At 40.5% G+C, this 24565-nt stretch overlaps 3 protein-coding genes across 4 annotated transcripts; 2 read left to right on the top strand and 1 right to left on the bottom strand.

The window, feature by feature from the left end:
* Positions 1 to 727: 727 nt before the first annotated feature.
* LOC117729760 (tropomyosin alpha-4 chain) lies at positions 728 to 15633 on the top strand. Of its 2 annotated transcripts, none has more exons than XM_034531115.1 (8): positions 728 to 1296; positions 9949 to 10082; positions 10184 to 10301; positions 10451 to 10521; positions 10608 to 10683; positions 11772 to 11834; positions 12797 to 12866; positions 13444 to 14265. In XM_034531115.1, exons 1-8 carry the CDS (start codon positions 1165 to 1167, stop codon positions 13524 to 13526), a joined length of 747 nt encoding a protein of 248 aa, XP_034387006.1. In that variant the 5' UTR covers positions 728 to 1164; the 3' UTR covers positions 13527 to 14265. The 2 variants fall into 2 exon arrangements, with proteins under 2 accessions (XP_034387006.1, XP_034387005.1); XM_034531114.1 differs by lacking the exon at positions 13444 to 14265 and adding an exon at positions 14288 to 15633 and having other exon boundaries at positions 729 to 1296.
* On the bottom strand, positions 15472 to 17010 carry LOC117729762 (40S ribosomal protein S27-like). The gene is made up of 4 exons (XM_034531117.1): positions 16881 to 17010; positions 16316 to 16421; positions 16108 to 16218; positions 15472 to 15933 (listed from the first exon to the last, which is right to left on the bottom strand). The coding sequence occupies exons 1-4, from the start codon at positions 16884 to 16886 to the stop codon at positions 15911 to 15913; spliced, it is 246 nt and encodes an 81-aa protein (XP_034387008.1). The 5' UTR covers positions 16887 to 17010; the 3' UTR covers positions 15472 to 15910.
* Positions 17011 to 17049: 39 nt separating this feature from the next.
* LOC117729761 (ras-related protein Rab-8A) lies at positions 17050 to 22892 on the top strand. The gene is made up of 8 exons (XM_034531116.1): positions 17050 to 17713; positions 18177 to 18237; positions 18998 to 19058; positions 19412 to 19489; positions 19615 to 19704; positions 19820 to 19885; positions 20375 to 20425; positions 20519 to 22892. The coding sequence occupies exons 1-8, from the start codon at positions 17590 to 17592 to the stop codon at positions 20606 to 20608; spliced, it is 621 nt and encodes a 206-aa protein (XP_034387007.1). The 5' UTR covers positions 17050 to 17589; the 3' UTR covers positions 20609 to 22892.
* Positions 22893 to 24565: the final 1673 nt, after the last annotated feature.

Here is a 24565-nt window from a genome sequence, read left to right as displayed (position 1 = left end):
TGATAATATTACCTGACTGATGCTGCATTTTTGCAGTCAGTACCAATATTGATATTCACGGGGAAAAATCTGTGTTTTTGAGACACATGATCTTTGGCATATATATACATATTTATAATTTATTGCTATCGACTGGCATGTATGCAGACATGTTATCATCTTATATATCGCTCTAACTCTACACAATATATCGTATTATTTCATTCTCAACCTTTTTACTTCGTGACCGAAGCGATACTAAATCACGACCCTTCCTCACAGCTTGTGTAAATCTGTGAGCTTTGAGTAGTTTGTGATGTTTGTGAGTTCAGGATGTTTGCTTTTGAGATTCTTCTATTTGTTGAGTCTGTAATCTCAGCGTCTCCCAAGAAAAAATGACATGTTGGAAGTTGTTTCAGCATTCAAATACATAGTAAACTGTACATTGTGTTTTCAAGCAGGATTGAAACTTCACACTTTAAGCGTGAGTCTATAAAGGGAAATATCACCGACTTTAAACTATGGACCTTTTTTTATCTGAATGTCACTCGTCCTGGCTTTCCTTCGTCTTTTGAAAGTCTCACAGCAATGATCATATCAGTCACAAGGATCGACTTTTACATTCACACGCACGCACACACCGTAGACTGTGATGCACACGCGCACACACACGCCGTGGAGACTGTGATGCACGCACACGCACTGCAGGACACACGCCCCGCCCTCTCTGACCTCATCATCTCGACCATCTCTCTCCTCCTCCGCCACAGTCTGGCGCTCTCCTCACCGCGCAGCTTTTCTAATCCTTCTCCTCAAACTCCAGTCCGGACCAAAAACTGCAACATTCCTGAGGACAACTTTCTCTCCGGCCCATGAACGTATCATTCCTACAGACCAGAAGAAACATTTGGAGAACACCTGGACACCGTTAATTTCTGCTTATATAACTTTTCTTTGCACTTGAACGACTTCCTTTTACATTTCAAAGACTTTGGCCCCGGACCTACGTCGTTTTTTGTGTGTCTTTTTATTTTTTTTAAACTATCAACGGTCAAAGTCATTTTTCTCATTGTTATATTATTCTATACAGACCAACAAAGCAGGACGCGGTAGGTCGTTTTTAATTTTTTTTTGCACAACCCAGAAACCTCAACGTGTCGTCTTAAATTGCGCAAATAGTCCACAATGGCAGGTTTGAACTCTCTGGATGCCGTGAAGAGGAAGATTCAGTGTTTGCAGCAGCAGGCCGACGACGCGGAGGACCGAGCTCAAGTCCTCCAGAGAGAGCTGGACAGTGAACGGGAGCTGCGAGAGAAAGTGAGACAATCAAATCCTCTCGCCGACTTTCTTTTACGGTTCTTTTCTCGCTCCGCTCTGCTATCGCCTGTCAGACCGTTTCAATGACGTTAGCGTGTCCGTATTCACCGCTCGGGCACTAAAGAGACGACGTTACATGTCATTGATTCACTCGCGGCCGTGATTGTGCCACAATGCAAGGCGTTGGTTGAGTCTGTAATGGAAAAAAAAGTTTGGATTCCTGCATGTATGTGCGCATGCGCAGTGCCGTCCGATTTACAGGCCGCTGTAGAACTACTGTGAATAATGTAGACCACGTAGACATCGTTGAACTTATTGTGCAATTGAATTCATCTATTAGTCTGACCAGAATACTTCTTATGGATACAAATCTTGTTCATACTTTATTATATCATAAGTGTAACTACTTTTTAATGAGGTCTTAGCAGCTTTTAGAGCTGCCAACGTTTAGAGTAAGAGGATAATGGTGTGACTCCCCAGGGAAATTAACTTATCACTCACTTGCTTGCTCAGTGGTACTTCAGCAGGGTGGATGTATGCCAGCAGCTGCTTGGTTGAATGCCCAACCACAGCACCGTCCTGCCTCCGCTGATGATAGGAAAATAAAAGGCACATATACTTAAAAGTAGGCCTACTCTGTTATTAGTGATTCCAAGGAATAGTCTGGAAAATGTGCAATTTTCAACTAGAGCTGGAACTATTTCTTACTTAAACGGTTAGTCGATCAACATGAAATGAATCAGCAAACATTTGATTGTTTGATAGCCAAAAATAGTAAATATGTACTGGTTGCATCTTCCACAATGTGAATATCTTCTGTTTTATTAGCCTCCCATGATAATAAACTGAATATATTTGGGTTGTGGACTGTCACTTTGAACTCTGGAAAAGTTGTAAAGTGCACTTCTTTTTGCTATTTACTGACACTGTCAATCGGTAGATTTATCAATAATAAAACACATTGTTAGTTTCAGCCCTACCTTCAACACTATCATGTATCAGAAACCAGAAGCATGGATGTTTTGAAAGTGAATCATCTGTTTTTTTATTCATCATGTCTGTCACTCTGTCTACATCCGAGTTGTGTAACTTTATACAGAAAAGGTAGAGAGTGGATTGTGAAAAAAAAAATGCTAAGCAGCAAAGTTAGGTAACATTCTTGACTTGTTTCACGTGCTGCTTTATGGCATTCAGTGCCATATCCTTAGCATAGGAGTTGGTTAATGACAGGACAAGTAGACAGACTCGAGGAGAGTGGGAGGGGAAGGTGTGGCCGTAAAGATATGGGAGCTGCATGATGAAAGGAGCTGGCATGCTGTAGGACTTACCCCTTTGTTACAAACTGCCTATTAAGTAACAGGCAATGTATATTCACATCAATGACGTCAGTCATTATTTATTTAAACATAATTTCAGTCTGTAAGTTAAAGGAAGGTCATAGTTGTCTGTTTGTCAATACATGTTGGGACATATTTAGTACCTTGACTTCAACATTTTGTGAGATTGTGATTGTTTTGGTGGATGCCTTTTGTCCTTCGCTCATTTAATGGCCTTGTGTGTCTCCAACCTGCAGGCATACTTTAAATCTAAAACAGATAGATTACTAGTACTTCTGGTGGTTCATATAAACGTTTCATCTTTCATCTCTTGCCACATCAGTATTACGGTTAACATTAAGTTTAATTATGACACCGCATCAAAAATGTAAATCTCCAACTGATCTGTATTTTGATTCAGTCCGTGGCAATATTTTAAGAAAGACAATGTCCTAATAATGGGAGACATTATTAGGACATTGTAGCCTACAATATATGATAGCATTATACTAGAAGGCTGCCATCCTTATAAAAACATTCACATCTGAGTGTGAAAGAAGTCATTTGGCAAGCGGATGAGAGGGCACTTGAATATTTCCCCTTAAAAACTCTCCTCCACACTTATTGCTAGTGTACCATTGGTGAAGTCACCATGTGCGGTTTACTACCCCTATATTACGGTAACGAGAACACTTAACCTTAATCTCCTCTATCACTTATGAGGGGTATATAAACATAGAAGTAGTTTATAAAGTAGTTATAAACCAACACAAGGACATGTTAACCTATTTTCAACAATTAATAACATATTATTTTCCATTAAGGACATATCTTATAGTTAAAACTCGTCAATGTTATATGCTAGTGTCAATCTTTGTATGTATAACAACACCCACTCATGGATACTTCAGAGGAGGAGTTACAAATGTTGTTAAATAGATCAATAAACACAATGCTAAGACCTACATTATAGTGGATGTAAACGACTTGTTGAAAGTGTAAATACTGCTTATAAATGTTAATTAGGTGGATTTAAATTGTCCTATATCTGCAATGTGAACATGTTTTTTCCATTTCATTGTGCATTCATAGTCAAACAGAGCAGTGCACTTGTGTGGCGGGGTTGGTGTGGTCCCATATGTGAATAATTAGGGCAACCTGCAGTTATTCCTTGGCACAAAAACTCTTTTCATTTAAGCATGGGGAGATCAAAACAGGAACCTCGCTGAGTCTGTTAAGGTAATGAATCATTGTTTGAAAATTTTAAGGCATCAGGGGAAAAAAAAAAACCTTTGGCCACTTATCTAACATAAACAAAAAAGTAATTGCTTGTTTCAACTTTGGTTTTGACGCTGCTAGAGACGTAACCCAATAATGCTGATTAAAGAGACATGACATAGGCCTGAATGCTCATTTGACCTTCTTAGATGTGTTTTAATTACAGCCGTTATTCTCACGGAGCTGTTCTTTCAAAGTGCTCACAGCACTTACTTGTTGGAAGTTTCAGAGTTGAGAGTCAGGCCGAAGATGATGATTTGTACTTAATTTATGAACCTGAAAGCTGTGTGAGCGACACAGGTGAACCATATCTGCTGCTCTTCATTTACCTTGCATTGAAGCTGGATTCTCACAATATCCCAAGATCACATGAACATCCATCTTGTCATGCCTCAGTTAATGTGTCTGTGTCCAAACTGTCAGTGGTTCAGACCAATCAGCGCCTTGTTGGGAGCTAGGGGGTGGGGGGGTGGGGGTCAGTGACGTAACAACAAAGAGGGGACTGTACGTTATAAACAACACTGGCGCCTCCTAAAGAGGTTAGTGTAAATGATGCAAGAGCAACAGTTGGATCAGAAGTGGAGAGTATTTATTTATGGAAAGAAGAGAGAAGAATGGCAATGAAGGCCTTTCTCAATGGTAAAGATGCTTCATGCTTCTCAGATTGATCTGTGGAACAAACCATATTGTGGGTCTGGTTAGCTCCTTATAATATGGAAGCAAATTTCCAATTTGTACAATGATTGCCATGGTGATAATTGGTGTAAAATGCAGTTGTTGATCCATATCTAAAACCAGATGAAAAGGGAAGTGGGACTCAAAACCTCCACTGAGGTATAAGCATTGGGAAGCAGGTCCCACCCACACACACACACACACACAGAACAACTGCCCCTCCCAGGACGTCGTCTACCGACTCTGGTCCAGCACTTCCTGTGCTTCTACTCCCAACACTTCCTGTCCCTGAGCTCCAGCCTTGATCAACAGGAAGATTAGTGTGTGTGGTGGAATATATTGTGGTGGATATTCCAGTCCACTTCAGCTCTTGTCAGTTTATTCAACGTTAATTTATTATCTGTTTCTATATAGAAATTCTTCATCTATTGTACTGTTGTGACATACACATTGGATTTGCTAGACACACTGATGTTGTATCCTACTTACATGACAACTGTAAAAGTTAATTGCAGGAAGTAATTTAGATAAACTTCCCTCAGCTCATCAGTTTGTCAAAATGAACGAGTGGTTTCATCTGTTTGCTTGTTGGTGTGGTCAGGGAGCTTGACGGTTTTCAGGAAGGCCTCGAGCAGACGCCACAGATTCCGTGGAAAGATTTACTTCCTGGTTTCACTGTTTTCTTTGGACTTTCTCCCTGGAAATAGCTCAACTTTCCAAATTTAACTGCCACATGTTACATTTTGGCAGTCGCTGCCATTCTGTAGAAAACTCCCATGTTAGTGGCTTGTGGCATTGCTGATTATGCAGGCCAAGGTTGCGGGTTGCAAAACTAAATTTGCTAAAATGTAATTAAGTAGCATTTAGAGAGTGGATATGATGCCAGCCTATTCCTTCATAGATATATATGCATACCAGGCTCAGTGAGTTGCTTCAAACATTTTCCGGGATGCTTTCATCAAAGCAGGATCCCTGCATCCTTTAGCATGTTGGTGCTAGTACTGCAGAGTGGAAGTGGTAATAAATTAGCCCAAAAGGACTGGATTAAAAGTTGTATTGCGATAGGATAAACTGCTAAAAAGATTGCTGGTGGTTCCATCACCCATGTGTTCAGAGACCACACAATTATGATATATGCAAATTCCAATAAAACCAAGAAGGAAAACTATCTAAATAGTTTGGTTCCTGTTGTATTTTGTAGATTCCTGAAGGGCCTCTTAACAAATGGGTTTCAAGGAACCTCTTGTCAGTATTAGACAATAGAGTGTGCAGCAAAGACTCAAACTAGCTCCAGATCTGGGGAAAAGTCTGACAAACTACTTTTTGCACAGAGAGACGTCATTGTGACGCTTGTCTGGAAGTTTAATGACCTTCTTTTACATATCACACCTCATAACAGGCTGGCCTATACATTGTATGCAGCTCTCTTTGCATGACAGATCTTTATGGGAAAAGATTACACACTCACAGACACACAGTCACATTGAGAGTGGCGAGCAGCAGTGTCAGGAATAACTTCCACTCAACCCCAACAGCATTGTGCAGCTCATTAGCCCACTGCCCTGGAATCAGCCAATAATTAGATTCCTCTTTCACTTGTCCTTGATCTGGTCTCTAATACACTCAGGTATTTCTTAAGTCACTCCTTGTGGAACTGTGCTGTATCTTAAAAGTCAGTAGACTGTTTACTAAGTAGAGACCAGAGACAGAGAGGTAAGGGAAAGGCACATGAGAGTCCTATAGGGATGCTTGAGATGGACAAGCCATGATTTAAACGACTGGCCAGCTCGCTTGCTATCATGGACAAAATAATACAGAATAAGCAGGCAGCACTGACTGTGAAAAGAATCGTTTGACATTTAGTGAAAATACTTTTACTGCTCCCTGTAGTTTCTTCTTGAGTTAGATGAAAACATTGACACGACCCTTGTGTTTTTACATTAAATATGAAGCGACAGCCAGCAGCCGGTTAGCTTAGCTTAAAGACTGGAAACAGCTACTGGTTACAATAAGTAACCAGTTCCTCTAAAGCTCACAAATTAACACGTTATATCTCGTTTGTTTCATGCATTCAAAGAGCTGAAATGTAAAAACGACACTGTGGTTTTACAGAATATGGTTGTCATGGTGTGGTTGCCAGGTTGCCAACTCTTTGCCTCTGTTTTCAGTCTTCGTGCTAAGCTAACTATATGGTGATTGGCATCAATCTTTTCATCTAACTCTCAGCAAGGTAGCAAATAAGAAAGTCTCCCAAAAATGTTAAACTATTCTTTAGGAATGTTCCAGCCACTATGACTGAATGTCAAGGCACGAACTGGTCAAGGGGAGCTGTTAAGTAGCCAGCAGCGATAGCATGGTTACATATTAAGACAACCTGATAGCAGAGCAGCTACTTGTCGTCCAGTATCTTTTACAGAATATACATTGTGTATATACGTGTGTGTGTGTGTGTGTGTTTGTGTGTGTGTGTGTGTGCGTGTGTGCCTGTGCCTGTGCGCATGTGTGCTCACTGACACAATCTTCCTGATACCTCACCACAAACATTCTCCATAGTTTGTTTTACCATATAAGGCAGTGGTGCGTCCCTGGCAGCCAGAGAATGCAAAGTGGTTGCTAAAGGAAGGGGCATGGCCAGAGACGGAGAGAGTACCAGTTCTGAAAGAAAGAACAATCAGAGGGAGGAAATGAAAGAATGTTGGGCAGCTGATGTCCTGTCACTGTTTTTTCAAGATCCTCATTTGCAAAGTAGTGTTTGCAGTCTATTTTTAGAGTAAAAGTTTGTTCTACAACTTTGTGGTTCTTAATTCTTATGACCTTTACCTGAACATTTGTTCTTTTTTTCAAAAGCTTTGAAGACTAAAATAGCTTGTGTTGCTCTCAGCATGTGTAAAAAGAGTTTAATAAGCTGTAGGAAATGTATTTCCAACACCATCTTAAGGACTTAGAGGAACGACTATTCTTTTCTGTGGTCATGGTTGAGTGAATTAGAGGCATGAGAGTATGTTCAGTATGCACATAAGCTTCTTTACTTGACACAAGGCGGTCTCTGTCTGCAAAGGGGTTTCCCCGCCTGTGATTGGTAAAAGCTGATGACAGATACCACACCAGGTTGCACACATCTGATTGAGAGTGTAATTATATTGCCGCAAGACCTTTTGCATTTGTGTGTCGCTTGACGAATGACGACACACCTTTTACTTGACAGGCAACTAACCGGTTGCTAGCTGGAGATCGGCCGAGTGACAGTGTTTGTTTGCATGTTTGCAGAGTGTGCGTGTGTCTGGAGGTGCATTACGGCGTCTGATGTGTGGCTGAACCTAAAGCCTCGTGAATAGCTTGCTTGTTTGTGTGCAGGCGGTATTCTCCACGGCACACTGCTTCACTAAGGGAGTAACGATATCTGTTATTTCAGGCTCCGGTTTAATTCTGCTCAACGTTTCTCACCACACAGATGTAGTGTCGACAGAGGTGAACCTGCGTGAAGGACATTGCCGATGAGATTTCAAGCTGTCTGACCGATTTATGACTTTTCATTCATTTCATTCAACATGTTAGGTTTGGTTTTAAGGCACGTCAATGCTAGTCTGACAGACATTTCCTGTCTCATATCAGCGGCCTCCCCTGGCAGCTCTGGGTGCAGTAGGGCAGAGAGAGAGATGGAGAGAGAGGGAGAGAGAGGGCGAGAGGGAGAGAGAGAGAGAGAAAGAGAGAGAGAGAGAGAAAGAAATGTGGAAAGACTGACTGGCTAGTCAGCAGTTTAGGGTGACATGGAGATGTGGGGGAGAAAATCTTAAACATTTTAAAAAGAGGCCAGCTGCCAACGAGCAGGAAACCATGCTTTCATTTCCTGAAATATTGAGTGTCTGACAGAATGGAAGATGAGAAGTCTATTTATTCTGTGCACAAACAGCCTGAGTAACTCTTTTCCATTGAGCTTTCTGAGCTTGCTCTTCCTCTCCCTGCAGTGTTACCTTTCCTCCTCGTTGCCAATCCTTTCTCTATTGTCTCTCGTAATGATGTTATCTTGCAAAAATGCTGCCTTAATGACTCGTCTACTACACTTGGACTGTTAATCCGACCGGCAACCTGACTTCTGGACTGAATGACTAGCTAATGAGTCACTGACCTACTAACTGCCGCCCTGTAACGCAGCACAGAATAACGTCTGTTTGTCTAAGAAATCCCCAGGTGTTTCATCTTAGTAACGGGGAGTTAACTTGTCTGAGTTTGAATGAATAATTTAGCATTGTGGCGGTATAAAAGTGCAGCTACGTAGTGCCGTCTGAGCTACCTGGTCGTAAACGTTGAACAGTGGACAGTCTCTTTGTTGTGACCTTTGGATGAAAACTGAGGTGGGCGGGTTTCCAGTTTGAGAGCGGCTCCCTAGGAGGTGGTGGTTGGATAAACTCCCTGTCCCACTGAGAGGAAATGCCTGTTTAGTTGTCTGTTTGCTTTCTTTTTCCCCTCTGTGCCTTTGTTTACCAAAGGCAGATGAGAAGAAGCTCATTTGCCCAACCTGGTTCCAGTTCTGCATTCACAGTCACCGGAAATTGAGTTTTTTTTTATTTTTTATAAATGTTTCATTCAACTCCAAAGTCCCATGATCTTCAGATATTAAAAAGGATTACACTCTCCAGCCAGACCGCTTCTGTAGAAGATCCTACAAGGACCTCCAGCTGTCTCCATTTCTATTATTATCCATCAGCGAGACAACTATCGATTTATGAAATGAATAGCGCGCCCAAGAGCGTGATGAATAGATTATCATATCTCACTTATAGATGGAATTAAATGTATTTGTAGCTGCCTTTCTCCCAACATGGCTGCCTCAATCCACTAGTAACACCTTTTAAAAGAAGATACTCAGTTTCTTTGCAGTGGTAAAAAATGTTTTACCCCAAACGACTTTAGATATTCACTAATAACTCTCAACTTTAGTTTTTGTTTCTATTATACAAAAAGTCTAACTTAAGGAAGAAATGAGCTAAAGTTGTCATTGAGTATTTTCCAAAAATACATAATCGCTCAATTTATTTAAAAAAAAAGAAGTTGTTCAGGTTAAAAAGATGGAAGATACTTAGAAAGAAAAGGTAGAAAATACCAATATTATGTTCTGCCTGAACTTTCATTCCCTGACTACTCTGCACTCCTCATGTGAGAAGCTCATGAATAAAATGCCAATTTTGTAAATTTGTAACATTGTCTTAGACTTATCACAGTGTTGCTGACTTTTCTCTCCCCCCACTGCCCTCTTTGTTCCTTTTCCTTCTCTGTCGGGTTCATGGTGGGGAAAAAAGAGGGAAGGAAAGACCAGCTTGGACGATATAAAGTGGAATGAATGAATGACTACATTTCTCTCTTCCCACATTTTTCCTCCTCACAGGCGGAGGGTGATGTAGCAGGACTGAACCGTAGGATCCAGCTGGTGGAGGAGGAGTTGGACCGAGCCCAGGAGAGGCTGGCCACAGCACTGCAGAAACTGGAGGAGGCTGAGAAGGCCGCAGATGAGAGCGAGAGGTCAGTTTGTATTAAAAAAAGATGAAACCTCGATCTTCTTTCGATGATAATGTGTGTTCCTGGTGTTCACAACATCATTTAAAGCCTCATTTATGTCTCAGGGGGATGAAGGTGATTGAGAACCGAGCGTCGAAGGACGAGGAGAAGATGGAGATTCAGGAGATGCAGCTGAAGGAGGCTAAACACATTGCAGAGGAGGCCGACCGTAAATACGAGGAGGTGAGTTTGACAGCGAGAGCTGGTTCAGAGCAAGACTGGGATGCACTCAACTTTTCCTTTTTTAATTTTTTCGTCTTTAATCGGGCCTCTTGTCTGTTTGGATTCTATTGTGCTTCGAGTCCAACAACTTGTATTGATTGTTGCCCCAGGTGGCCCGTAAGCTGGTGATCCTGGAAGGAGAGCTGGAGAGAGCTGAGGAGAGGGCCGAGCTCTCAGAATGGTAAAACTACGCCAACACACGAGCAAATACACACATGCATGTCGCTCTCCCATTGAAACCAAGCATGTGTCTGTCTCCCTCCACAGTAAAGCCGGGGACCTGGAGGAGGAGCTGAAAAATGTGACCAACAACCTGAAGTCCTTAGAAGCCCAGTCTGAGAAGGTGAGAGTGTCACGTTGCATGTGAGGGACATGCATGGCGATGACTGGACCGTGCAGCAGAAATACACATTTAGCTCAAAGTAATACTTCTTTTGTTGGCCTCCTGAGCAGCCAGATTAGTGGTGTTTTTTCCACACAGGAAAAATGCAGCAGACTGAAACACACTTCTCTTTTTTATATAGATACAAATGTATTTGTTAAAAATGCATCAATGGTGAAACTTAATTTTCTAATCGTATTGGCAAATACTTACACAGCTGATTGATGGTTTATGGAGTTGCTTTTCTTCTCTTTCAAAAATACACAATCTAAATATATACAACAATCTGGAAACCAGCGTGTGCTCATCTCCCCATATGCTGTTCTCATGGCTCAGTGGACAGTAATTTGAGTGAGTAGGGAGGGATACCTTATCACCAAAGTATTGTTTCATACAACCTCTATTATAATTGTGTATCATCAGGCCATACCATTTATCTCCCCTGTTTAGATGCAAACCTGAACGTATCAACATGGCTGGACTGTTTTAATTTAATTAAGTAATTTAATATCATGTTCAAAACTAGTGCTAAGAAGCAGTCGCTGGCGATGAATATCTTAGAACTTGGAGGGGTTATTGGCAGCATTCTGTGTTTTAATAAACGTAAACCAGCAGCTAGTCGAGACCAGCAGCTAGTAGAGACCAGGAGCTAGTCGAGACCAGCAGCTAGTAGAGACCAGCATCTAGTAGAGACCTGCAACGCATTCTTCCTGCTTGCTACGTCAAATTCCTCCCCAGGCACAGACAGGCAGAATGAAGACATACCACAGGACTTTAAGAAATACCTGCCATAGCTTTGTTCAGTCAGGCCTGCAGTGGCATCGCAGCACAGCTTGTTCCCAGGCCATGCCAACGCCTCGCCTCCTGCTTCCGAAGGAATGATGCCATTGCTGTTGGAGCAATTATCGTCCTTGTGTGATGAGTGTGTGTGTATGTGTGTGTGTGTGTGTGTTCACATTCATTGTGTGCATTTGAAGGTGAAAGCATGGGTTTGCATTTCTGTAACTGATGAGGTAACGTTGTTTCTCTGTGTCTCTGTATGTCAAAAGTACTCAGAAAAAGAAGACAAGTACGAGGAGGAGATCAAAGTTCTGACTGACAAACTGAAGGAGGTGAGACCCGGATTCTAGTGATCACACTATTTGACCATGTAGTGTGGGTTTTTGGAAGGGAAACACATCAGCATTGTCCCAAATATAAGCTGGCACTTTAGTAGAGGACTACAGGATACAATGTAACTGTGGTGTCTCAGGGTCAAATCAGGCCGTGACCTCTCGGCCATGATGCTCTCTCCCTAAATATCCAATCTCCCTCTACTGGCTACATCTTAAAAAAAAAGAAATGCCAAAAAAAACGTATTCATCAAGCTTTAGATTCAAGATGTTTTTTGTTGGTTACCTTGAATTTGTGAAGAAAATCTTTTTTGTCTCGCATGCTTCTGCGGTGAATGGAGAATCCAGAAACAGAGGGAAAACTTGATGACTATGTAAATGCTGCGCCGCTCACCATCAGCCAACATATCGCATCAGTTTTCAAATACTCACACAACTCGTGCATTATGATCTGAGTCTCATTCATCCAGTCGTATGCTCACTAGTTCCCAGACACGTGCATCTTTGCTAAAACCGTTCTATTTACAACACTTCCGCATAAACAGCTTTGCGCTCTTCATCCGTGCGATGACGGTTTATGTGGAAGTGTTTTAAAAAGTAAAGTTTTAGCGACAATGCACGAGTCTGGGAAGTAGTGAGCACAGAACTGGTTATACTGCACACGTTTCTTCAATTCATCTTTGATTTTCTGTTCACTGCGGTGGCATGCGACAAAAACTAAGTTTTCTTCACAAAGTCAAGGTAACCAAGTAATTGGTATACAAATTATCATTTTAGGGGTGAAGTATTATCAATATCTGCATGCATTGAAAACTGGAAAATGTAAATCATGTAACATCTACGGTTACTCTGGAACAACGGGTAACTTGAAACCCTGCCGCATTCCAGCCTTGGATGTGGAATTCAGTGCGTAATAGCGCGTCTCTCTACTTCGTAACATGCTGTGTCTGTGTTCCGGTTAGGCTGAAACCCGTGCAGAGTTTGCAGAGAGGAGCGTGGCCAAACTGGAAAAGTCCATTGATGACCTGGAAGGTAGAGATCAGCACCCCTCACATGTCACAGTGTTCCACTTTGTTGATGAACCACAAACAGGTTGTTTAGCGGAGTTTCCTGCAGATCAGTGGCCAACTCTAATCCTGGTCCATTAATGCACACATGCACGATTACTTTCAGTTTGACGTAGACCCCAGAAGGAGAGTCCTGTTTCAGCAACACTGTAAATACATTCTGTGGAAAAGAAAGGACTTCATGCAAAATATATGGGGATTCCTAAACTAAAGACCTACTCCAAAGAGGACAGAATGTGTTTTTTTCGTCAGCATTATTTTGCTGTCAAACCAAAGGCAGCTGACTTATTAGACTTACACAGTCAAAGCAGGTTTTAAATGCTCAAAGCTCACCCAGCTCAAGAGCCATACGCGTAATTAGATATGCATCATTCTTTCTTCCAAGCATTTCTGCATTTTTTAAGCCTGACCTATTTTTTTTGTCTTCTCCTTCCTCCCTCTGCTCTTCTTCTGCCTCTCATTCTCATCCTGCTTTTGGCTTCTTTGTGTCGCCGCTGTCCCTGACAACCTGCCTGTACTTCCTGTCGACCTCTGACCTCCAGATGAATTGTATGCTCAGAAGCTGAAGTACAAGGCCATTAGTGAGGAGCTGGACCATGCCCTTAATGACATGACATCTCTGTAGATGCGCTGACATCTTTCTCTGTCTGCCTCTCACTTCACTTTTTTCTGTCCTGTGCTTTGAATTCATATTCTCTCTGTGGATCATACTGTTTGTGTCTTCTTCCCAACTTTCTATGCAGGAAATTATGAATTAAAAAAAAGGATTTCCTACTTCACAGCTTTTGTTTCTCAAGTGTTACAGTATAAAGCGTTTGATGCATAACCTCAGCTACGTAGTGTACGTTACCATGCACTCTGTGAACTCTGTAATTAAGTAACCAACAGTCTGATTTTGTCAAACTGGTAGCTGTACATTGTGCGTCTAATTATCAGGAAGTTTATATGAGACAAGGTGAGATTTACTCTGTTTTTTTTGTGTGAATTAATTGCAGCTTGAAATCCCCTTTGACCCTTTGAAACACTATTTTGGTTGTAAAGCTAACTCCTTTTTGATAGTTTCTGATATATGCGTGTACTGATTTTACACTTGGTAGCATCAAATACAACAAATGCAGCACACAAGTCCTCTCTAAGACATCCATAGTGTAATCTACTAACAGTCAGCAGTTTATGCATGAAAGGCACAGCAGTGTGGTTGAGGTTTTTGCATGTGGCACAACTTTAACCAAAATAGTTATGCAAAACATCTGTTCAGTAAAACAGTGCTCCGCGCTGTTTTGCAAGGGATGCTGACGAACCTATAAAATACATTGCTGTGGCTCCAGCTGTATTTTATGCTGATGGTTAAGGCTTCACCATGTCCCTTTTTCTTTTTCTCTCCAGAGAAATTATCACAAGCCAAAGAGGAGAATCTGGGTATGCATCAAGTCCTGGACCAGACCCTGCAGGAACTGAACAGCTTATAAAAGCACAGAGAGGAAGCCGGAGAGGATGAGATCGTCACGTAACATTCCTTTAATGTTCGACTCCATTCCACATTTCGACCTGTAAAATCTTTATTCCCAGTGTGAAGGGGGATTAACTTAATGCTTGTCCTTGATGTTTTTTTTTTCTAAGGCACAACTTGGTTTCTTTTTTTTCTTCATTTTTTTTTTTTTCTTTTTTATGATGGGAAGTAATTATGACCCCATTGCTTCTTTTGTTTTGTCCCCAGCTGTGATTGCAGAAATTCTCCCCAGAAATTATATTTGACCACTCATTCAAAAAGAACCGGCAACTAACACACCCAATGAAACCTCAGATTTGGTCACTGCTTGAACCACTTAAACTGGCTCAATTTTACATTATATGTGCACATACATTAAGCCTCTGACTAATTATGTTAACACACATGCTACAGATGGTGTTGGGTTTTGCTGCGGCTACATTTTGGCTCTGAAGTGCCACCCGGTGGTGATACAGCGTTAGTCAACAGTCACGCTGTATTAAGGGGCTACGAGTTAACAGGTTACCTTATGGAAAGGTTTCATTGATAAATAAACAGGTCAAGGCACATGCTGCCCAGTCTCTCTGGGCTTCCCAACATTTCATTAGAAAAAGAATTGCTCTTTTTGCCATTCCCCTATTATCCCGAGGCCTACCTGTTGAAGATGCACAGAGTATGTATGTGCATAACAATATTGTTACTCTATTTTGTTGGGTGGAAATCTGTGCAAAACCTGAGAGCTGTGCATGTACAGCATCTAGAAGTGACTTGTATTTCTTACCTGTACTACCTATCCCTGAGTTTGACCTGACCGGTGACACATTCATCATGATTGCCATAAGTAGCCAATATTTACTAGATTTACAATATTTTGTATTACATGTGCGAGCGTAACCCAAAACCACTTGGAGCTCAAGTCAAGCTTTATCAACCACGGATACTTATTGTATATAGTAGAGTAATGTTAGGTATTTGAGAAATTGTATTGCTATGATTATTTTTGGTTTTGTTTTATTTACACAACTTCTTAATTTGCCATGGGAACTCTCAACACCAAAGAACACACATAACACAGACAATACATTCTTTAAATGTTTTATTTTTGTTTGTGATGGCCATCATGGATTCATCTCCTGACAGGGCCATGAAAAGCGCTTCACTCATGACCGAGGCCATTTTGAAACATATTGTTCACCAACCCCCGCCCCCCCATGTCAACTTAATAAATGTTTTACAGAAATCATGACTCATTGGACTTTGTGTGCATTTCTAAAAATCAAATATCAATCAGATATAATTCATTCTAATCATATGGCATGTCTATGATTTAAGTGTATCTTGAGCTTGCACAGCTCCTCTCCTGCTCTAGTGTATGAAACACCGCCGTGGGAGGGGGATGACATTTCATTCCACATTTTCAAGATACAGATACATTTATCTACGAAGGATTTAACGGCTAAACCCATGGTCCATTCTTCCAGCTGCCCCTCATGGGGGTTTTGCACATTTTCTGTTCAGGACTATTTCTTTCTGAAGGCACAGCCTAGACAGACAAAAAAGCAAATTAATTCAATATCTCATCACAGTCAAAACCGTAAGAAGGATATAATGGATACTGTTTTTCTTAATTTTTTTTACAGTCATATATATATCCACTCTCTTTCATATCTTGGGAGAAATCCAAAGCAATGTCGATATATATATTAATGTACTTTACCTTCAGTTAGTCTGCATTTCCCCCCTGCTGGTTGACAGAGGATTACAGAGCAGCCTGTACAAGGTACTACTGTCTGAGCATGGCTGAAGATGGTGGTGATCTTGTAACAGCCTGGGGAGTAACAGAGAATAAGATCAATCAGAATATACCACTTTAAAGCATTTAACTTAATCCCATTAGAAAACCAATACCAAATGTACAGTCTTACCCGCGCACTTGACATCCATGAAGTAGGAGTTTGGACTCTGCACCAGCCTCTTCTTCTTGTGCCTACTCCTCTCCTTGGCAAGACTGGGGTACAATAGATCCTTATCCTGCAACCGAGATAAGAGGATGTTTACCTTTGTCATTTCAGAGAATTGAATGAATACCTTGTGGTATTATTATTATTATTATTTCACGTATTCACTGAATGACGAGGAGATTGGTATTTGGTTTATGTTTTGATTGTGCAGTAATGCCCTCTATAGTCTGATAAATGAATTCATACTTTGATCCCACACAAACTTGTCCAGACAAGCCCACGCATCATATCTAAGACGTTACACATGTACACTGAATACAGAAAATAGGGATTTCGAAATAGTTAAGACATATTACCACTGCACGCCCCATGTATCAACTGATTAATACATATTTCTCATTCTGTTATATGAAATTATGTTTATCCACTGACTGATAACAAGACTGTTTGCCCAGCTTTCTGTCCATCAAAAGTATTCTGCAACTTCTGACGTTTCTAACCACAAAAGAATACACATATGTTCACTTACTTGCATTTTTGCTCAAATAACGCAGGTTTCTCTTTCAATGCAAATACGATATATAAAGTGCGACTTTAAGTGCGCCCTCAACTGGACTTTGTTGTTATGTTGTGACGTAAGTTTACAGGTCGGTACCCGGAAGCGATTGAGCAGGCGGTGTCTTTCTCTTTAGGGGAGGGGCAACAGAGGGCTCTGGATAGACTGGTGCGTGTTGAGGACAGAATAATTTAAAGACACTTTAAAGAGTCAAAAACTATGAATTCATAATAGCTAATTGTTCCGACTAGTTTAACTACTATATCTGTTGTTTTTAAATTAAATTATGCAGACACTAGATAGAAAAATAGAAATATAAATAAACTTTTCCTAAATATACTTTTAAACCGTCTTTAGCCTCTTAATATGATATTTAGTACCTGACTCATATATTTAGTGGTACGCAACACAAGAGAAACCACCCATAACACCGACTAAATATTGGTTATTTCGAGAACATCCATCTCTGCGATTCACTTTGTCAAACGACTAATTAACACATCGTTTAATCCGGGTGACCGCACACATCAAAACGAGTGAACCCAAACGGGATAGCAACTTCCGGAGCCACGGCGACAGAGAGGAGTGACAGATGATTTGACCAACAGGCAGCTCTCGCGCAAGTGACGTCTGCGTCTCTACAAACGGGCGGGATATCCGCAGGAGTAAGCTAACTAATAACATGGCGAAGACTTACGATTACTTGTTTAAACTTCTTTTAATCGGCGATTCAGGCGTCGGGAAGACCTGCGTGCTTTTCAGATTTTCAGAAGATGCCTTCAACTCAACGTTTATCTCCACTATAGGTGTGTAACGGTCACATTATCAGTGTTGTCTGAGCCGAAAGCTGGTGGGAGCAGCCCATCCCGTCGTGCTAGGCTGGAGCTAACTTTTCTTGCTAGTCAGGAAGCAGCTCAGCCGGCTTGTTAGACGGCTCTTTTCCAGAGCTGACAGTTATATTCTAACCATTTTATATACGTGGAAAGCACTTTAGACGTAGATATACTGTACATGTGAGCCATGGTCAGCTGAAATAACGAGCTACAAAGCTGTCAGTGAGCTAACGTTAGGTGGCAGAGTCATTTTTTTACACGAGTTCCTGTCCGTACTTCGCACTCTCGTAGCCAACGTGACAGAGCATATTAATGAATCCTTCAAGTGCTCCCAAAATAAAACATTGATGTCAGTGCTGTGCAGTGTGTTATTTTTGACAGGTGAAAGATGTGCTTGAGTTAAGTTGAGTTGTGTGACTTTTGTTTCCCCCCTCAGGTATTGATTTCAAGATCAGAACAATAGAGTTAGATGGAAAGAAGATCAAGCTACAGATATGGTAAGATGGTCACAGTACATACAATGCTTTCATGTCACAGCTTGACATGATGCGGCAGAAGAAAGATTCATAAAGAATGATCAATACACTTCAGTTGACACTTCAAAATCAAGTTGAATACTCGTGGCAATGGGGGGCTGTAAAAAAAAAAACTATATTTCCGATAAATAACTATAACCTTTGACGATATCTGATTTTATTGTCTCTAAAATTAAAATCTGTATTTGCTGTTATTAAATAAGACAACGCTATCAACTTCATGATTTTCTTTGTACATGAATAAATATCAGCTCTCAGTAAATGCAACAGTTTAGATAGCTGTTTCCACCAGTACAGACTAACAATATGTGTACCAATATATATCCTCATCTAAAAGTTGTACATCAAAGCAATATTTGCAATTTGCTTTGTCTTACTAAAGCTTAGATGAGGTAATCGGCATCTATTTATTTTGTGCTTTCAATATTGAGGTGTTATATGTTCACTCTTGCAGAAAGACTGGAACCACATTACTCTAAAGTGAACTTATCTTCACTATGTGGGCCTTTTTTAATACTTGTAGAGAAAATAGGTTTAAAGAGCAATTAGCATTGTAGCTATGTCCAGACCATAGAAATACAATAATATATAAGTTATTCTATTTGAATGGTCATGGCCAACAACAGCTGTGCTCTTTGGCTGCTCAAATATTGTCTTTGTTGTCCTCAAAGTTGCTGTTTTTTTTAAAAGTAAAGTAAAATAAATTGTGTTTTCTATGTAGGGATACAGCAGGACAAGAGCGGTTCAGGACCATCACGACAGCCTACTACAGGGGAGCCATGGTAGGTTGCATTGTCATCTTAACAACTCAAACTATAGTATCTCGAGTGTGTGCACCGCAGCATCAACCTTTACCAGAACCACACCCACCATTGTTATTGTTCATTTGCACATGCCTGGGACATTGTAATGGTATGGTATTTTAGTTGGTGTCTGCTTTAATTCTAGTTTAACTGGATGCCTGTGTCTGCTTGTTTTACTCCAGGAACCTAATTGATCCCTGTTTCCTTTGGTATTCAAGTGCCATGCTTTTACTTCAGCTGGCAAAATCATGTGATCCATCAGTAATAAGGGCCGACATGGACAGAGGAAAATCACATGAGATACTTCATTTCCTGTGTCTTTTCTTCTCCAGGGCATCATGTTAGTGTATGACATTACCAATGAGAAGTCTTTTGACAACATCAAGAACTGGATACGGAATATAGAAGAGGTACATGTTTTACATTACTGGATGTGACCGTGTGTTTTATTTTCCCACTGATTTGAACAAAAAGCTGAAGTGTGTATTAATCTAATGCATTCTGTCTGTTCTCCATGCCAAATTATCTCCCACAGCATGCCTCAGCAGATGTGGAAAGGATGGTCCTTGGGAACAAATGTGATTTCAATGACAAGCGACAGGTGTCCAAAGACAAAGGAGAGAAGGTGGGATGATAAAGTTGACAAATGAATGCACTTAAGAGCTTGATTTGCTAAACATATTTATTTGTCCTGGCTGCTTGTGCCCAAGTACCCTGATTCTGTTTTGTTATGCTGACAGCTGGCGCTGGAGTACGGTATCAAGTTCATGGAAACCAGTGCAAAGGCGAACATCAACGTCGAGAATGTGAGTTCACACTTTTCCTGCAATTGTTGTCGTTATTCATGATTTTAAAAAATGGTTATGTACTGTATAAAGGGTGCAGTGGTTGTAGACTATAAATAAAGTAGGACATCTTAATACACTATCAGACTGGAAAAATCAATTATGGTTTCCCACTGGCTGATCTATAATCAGATTATCATAGCATATCACGCAAAAGACAATAATCCTATTAAACCATTAAATACAGGCACTAATTGGACTGTAATTACATATATGTTCACTACAAACCCTCACATTATGTGCATATCATGTACATTGTTTACTACTTGTATAATATATATATATATATATATATATATATATATATTCTATTTATTTGACTCCGAATCAATTGGGTTTCTTCTGTTTTGTTTTTTTGCTGTAATTTACACTCGCAATTTCTCTTGTCCAAAACCATTGGTGCTACCCAAAAGGCTATTAGTAATATGGTTTAATTGTTTTTGTCTGCAGGCCTTCTTAACCCTTGCCAGAGACATTAAAGGAAAAATGGACAAGAAGCTGGTAAGAATGTAGTGGAAACGTAATTGTTATAAAACGTAATTGTTGTTGTCAGTTCTCTGATTTGAATGCACTTTCTTATCTGTTTTATTTTAGGAGGGCAATAACCCGCAAGGCAGCAATCAAGGAGTAAAGATTACAGAACAACCCAAGAAGAGCAGTTTCTTCCGCTGCACGCTCCTTTGAGGAGACTTCAGTGTTGGCATCCACCTTCGCCTTAACTGTCTCCCCCCTTCCCCCGCCGCTGGACAGAACTGGACAGCGCACACTCTGATCTCTCTCTTTTTATTTTCCCTCATTTGTCTTCCTCCTTTTCTGTTTCTCTACTCTGAAAAACAAAAGTTTACCGCCCTCTTGGTTCCCTTGCCAACTGTGAATCTATCTGCTGTGGCTTTGGTAAGATGCAAAATCTGATCATTAGATTAATGGTTCCAACTTGTTTCCTTAGATTGTATTGACTTTTAAAGACTGCCTCCGATCAAACCTTTACTATTCGCAATAATGTCTGATTCCAAGAGGAATTCTTTCAACTGATGTGGGTGTCTCTTGGTGAAGTCGTAGTTATTCGATGCTTATCACTCAAAGTTACTTCCAGAAAAGGCTTCATTTTGAATATACTCCATCTGTCAAATAATGCAATGTGTATATTCAAGGTGATGAGAGTATAATCCAACCTATTATACCACATTTGTGTACTGACTTGGTGGCCTAGACTTTTACACATCCACATTAGGTAAACGCAACATGTAAATATGTATCATTGATTAGGATTCACGATATGAAACAATAGTGGCGACGCATGTTTCTCATCATATCAACATTGGGGTTTACATGTCTTCTGGCCACCTTTTCTACTTATACCTCTGTTGATTTTCTTAGGCTGAAACATTCCTCTTGTGACCACTTTAGTGTGTGTGTGTGTGTGTGTGTGTGTGTGTGTGTGTGTGTGTGTGTGTGTGTGTGTGTGTGTGTGTGTGTGTGTGTGTGTGTGTGTGTGTGTGTGTGTGTGTGTGTGTGTGTGTGTGTGTGTGTGTGTGTGTGTGTGTGTGTGTGTGTGTGTGTGTGTGTGTGTGTGTGTGTGTGTGTGTGTGTGTGTGTGTGGCCCAGGTTTAGCCTGTTTTAAGTATTCACATGGTTGCAGTAAGGCTGGGCTCTTGGCCTAAGTATGCTTGTTTTAAGGGCGCACAGACTCCTTGCTTGCCTCGTCATTTTAGGTATTGCAATTTCTCTGGGTTAGATATGATGTGATTGGTGGCAGGTAGGCGTTGGTCTGATAACAATACCTAACTCTGACACCTGGAGGCAATGCTCTTACGCAGCAGAGGCACACAAGGAATCGCAGCGATGATGAAATCATTGTTTTATGCATTCACACTTCTTCCTGTCGTCAGTTCCAGTGGGGGAACACCTACACAGCTGTTTTCTGGGCCTTGGATGGGCTGTGCTCTAGCAGTATTTATGGAGGGGAAAGAAAACATAGCACCAACATTACAAAGTGCCCTTTTATGTTCTTATCAATTTATTATGCACTTTTCCTTTTTTGTTCTTTCTGGAAAAAAATAGTTCATGTTTGTGGGCTTCCTAGGAACTATTGGCACTGAACCATGTCTGTTGAGTTAGTATAATGAACATATACAGAAGGCCTTTGATTTAGAGATGCGTCTCCCATTACAACATTCCTATCAATCGATATTTAGCTTTTTCCAGCCTCTTATGCATTTGCATCCCCATTTATGCTTTTGGGAAACCCAGATGCACCCACCCCTCACCCACCTAGTCTCTCTCTTTTCCCCTCCCCTCTTTTCGAACAGCACTTGTCTCGTTTTGATCCAGTATCACAGCCCTCTGAACTATGCATTCTGCATAGAAAACCTCAGAAATCTTTGCACATTTGACTCAACAAGCTTTATTTGAGTTAGAAATGTGCAAAGGATTCTTGCCGTTTTATTTTCTGCCGTCACTCCAAATTCTCTTGTATTCTCTGAGCTGTTTAGGAATAGGAAAGCAATTGGAAGCTGAAAACCACCTCTGACGTTTTACAGTGAGTGCAAATCATTTCTAGCGGTGCTGAGAAGTCCTGAATTTAATATTTAACTGTGTAATTGTTAACTTGTGGATGTAAATCATTGCCGTTAACATGGTTTGACTCGTGGCACAATTTCGGTTTAACTGGCGCTCAAAAGTTAAGTCTCTTTTAAAGTTTTTTTTCAGACTGAGTTTGGCTTAAATTTCATCTGAATTTGATGTGATTTGTAGTTCTCGCCAGGTCCATGTTAACTAAATTTGGATTTCATCGCTGATTATTGATGGATTTCATGGGGAATAAATTAAATAATTCAGCAATTGTAAATAAGATCTACAATGATTGTACTGAAGGTTCATAAATCTTATTGATCTACACATTTTGTAGATATGTGTTTTGATTTATTAAAAGATTCTTAAATAAATGTTTTTCAACTTCTGCACCTTTTTTTTGGGGGGGTGGAATTCATGTTTAAATATGCAAAACAATATGAAGAAGGTTACTTTGTGTGTTTGTTTTTTTGCATTTGAAGTTGACATCCAAAATGCACTTCGTAAGCACATGCAATTATTATTTCTTAAACAACCATAATAAAGATTCTTATGCATTTGCCAAGCATGACTTTATGAGAATTAAGTAATTGAATAAATAAAATGTGAGAAATCACATAATTTGAATGAAAATAATGTTAATTAAAAATGTATCCACACTTTTATATTATAGTATTCACCCAATTTGACCTTTTTTAAGGATTTATTTTTCCTTCAAGTGGATTACCTCATATTTTATAGGTATGTCTTGGTTTAGAAGATGGAATGTGACACATCTTCACAGGTACTTTGCAACAGGACTCACCTGTAAAACTTTTTCATTTAGACACTCAAACTTGTGGGAGGAAACTTCCCAAACTGTTTTTTTTTACTGGACCTAAAGCGTCTCTCCAGCTAACTTACCAGGAATCTTCATTGAATTATATATTATTATTATTATTATTTCAGATTATTACAAACACTGGCTGCACGGTGGTGTAGTGGCTAGCACTGTCGCCTCACAGCAAGAGGGCCGCGGGTTCAATTCCCGGTCGGAGCGGTCCTTCTGTGTGGAGTTTGCATGTTCTCCCCGTGGCAGCGTGGGTTCTCTCCGGGCTCTCCGGCTTCCTCCCACAGTCCAAAGACATGCTGCAGGTTAATTGATCTCTAAATTGCCCATAGGTGTGAATGTGAGAGTGAATGGTTGTATGTCCCTACATGTGCCCTCAATGGACTGGCGGCCTGTCCAGGGTGGCCCCTGCCTTCGCCCTATGTCAGCTGGGATAGGCTCCAGTGCCCCCGCGACCCTAATGAGGATAAGCGGTATTGAAAATGGATGGATGGATGGACAAACACTTGTTCCAATGTTTCCAGAAAAATACCTTGTATCACTCTGTTGGCTCAGTTAAGGTAGTTTAATCGACATTTAAATTGGTATATAAATTACTTTATTAAACAGTAAAAATGTCATTAACAACAATAACGCCGCGGACGGTGAACTTCATTGTTAGGATAGTTCTAGTCTCATCGGCCGAGCAGAAGCTTTCTTCTTTTCTTTAAAAACCCACATATGTATTACACTACTGGTGGGCTAGCTTTGCAGAAATGGGGAGCGTCAATAAAACTTCACTGATCAAACAAACGACCAGCAAAGGCTTTATGAAATCAACACAAATAAAGAAATCCTTCTAAAAATGATAAGAAGTGTACACCTGTGGCTTTATGATGTACTTATGTATCTATGTAGGCTACATTCCCATAATCCAAATACACTGTCCTACTTAAGGATAAGTGTGTATCTTCTGTCCGACCATATAAAGGATTTATAATGTGGCTGTATTATGTGGTGTTCTCTCTGAATGCGACTGGTAAACGGCTTGTCACGAGTGGGTGAGTTTTGCCCCCGCCTCCAGACAAGTGTAGCCAGGTGAGTGAGATCTGCGGTGTCATTTATATCAGGAAGCTCCCGGAGTAAAGGTGGGTAACATTTGCTTTGAGCTATGTAGATTGTAGACATCTCTGAGTTTTATGTGCAAATGCAGTGTCATTTTTTAAATTTATCATTTGAGTTTTTCAAACAACACATTTTAC

This window comes from Cyclopterus lumpus, chromosome 4 (assembly GCF_009769545.1).
Source record: "Cyclopterus lumpus isolate fCycLum1 chromosome 4, fCycLum1.pri, whole genome shotgun sequence".
NCBI lineage: Eukaryota > Metazoa > Chordata > Actinopteri > Perciformes > Cyclopteridae > Cyclopterus > Cyclopterus lumpus.
Note: the sequence above shows the minus strand (reverse complement) of the source record. Positions and strands in the feature narration are given on the sequence as shown.

What these genes read in the sequence shown, in the direction of transcription:
- LOC117729762 (XM_034531117.1), bottom strand. An exon ending in CATGGATGTCAAGTGCGCGG is followed by an intron (nt 16,219 to 16,315) that starts GTAAGACTGTAC and finishes GTTACTCCCCAG; the next exon opens with GCTGTTACAAGATCACCACC. An exon ending in GAAATGCAGACTAACTGAAG is followed by an intron (nt 15,934 to 16,107) that starts GTAAAGTACATT and finishes TTGTCTGTCTAG; the next exon opens with GCTGTGCCTTCAGAAAGAAA.
- LOC117729760 (XM_034531114.1), top strand. Translation starts at nt 1,165, where the DNA reads ATGGCAGGTTTGAACTCTCTGGATGCCGTGAAGAGGAAGATTCAGTGT. An exon ending in TAGAAGCCCAGTCTGAGAAG is followed by an intron (nt 10,684 to 11,771) that starts GTGAGAGTGTCA and finishes GTATGTCAAAAG; the next exon opens with TACTCAGAAAAAGAAGACAA. An exon ending in TGACTGACAAACTGAAGGAG is followed by an intron (nt 11,835 to 12,796) that starts GTGAGACCCGGA and finishes TGTTCCGGTTAG; the next exon opens with GCTGAAACCCGTGCAGAGTT.
- LOC117729761 (XM_034531116.1), top strand. Translation starts at nt 17,590, where the DNA reads ATGGCGAAGACTTACGATTACTTGTTTAAACTTCTTTTAATCGGCGAT. An exon ending in AACGTTTATCTCCACTATAG is followed by an intron (nt 17,714 to 18,176) that starts GTGTGTAACGGT and finishes TTCCCCCCTCAG; the next exon opens with GTATTGATTTCAAGATCAGA. An exon ending in GGATACGGAATATAGAAGAG is followed by an intron (nt 19,490 to 19,614) that starts GTACATGTTTTA and finishes TATCTCCCACAG; the next exon opens with CATGCCTCAGCAGATGTGGA.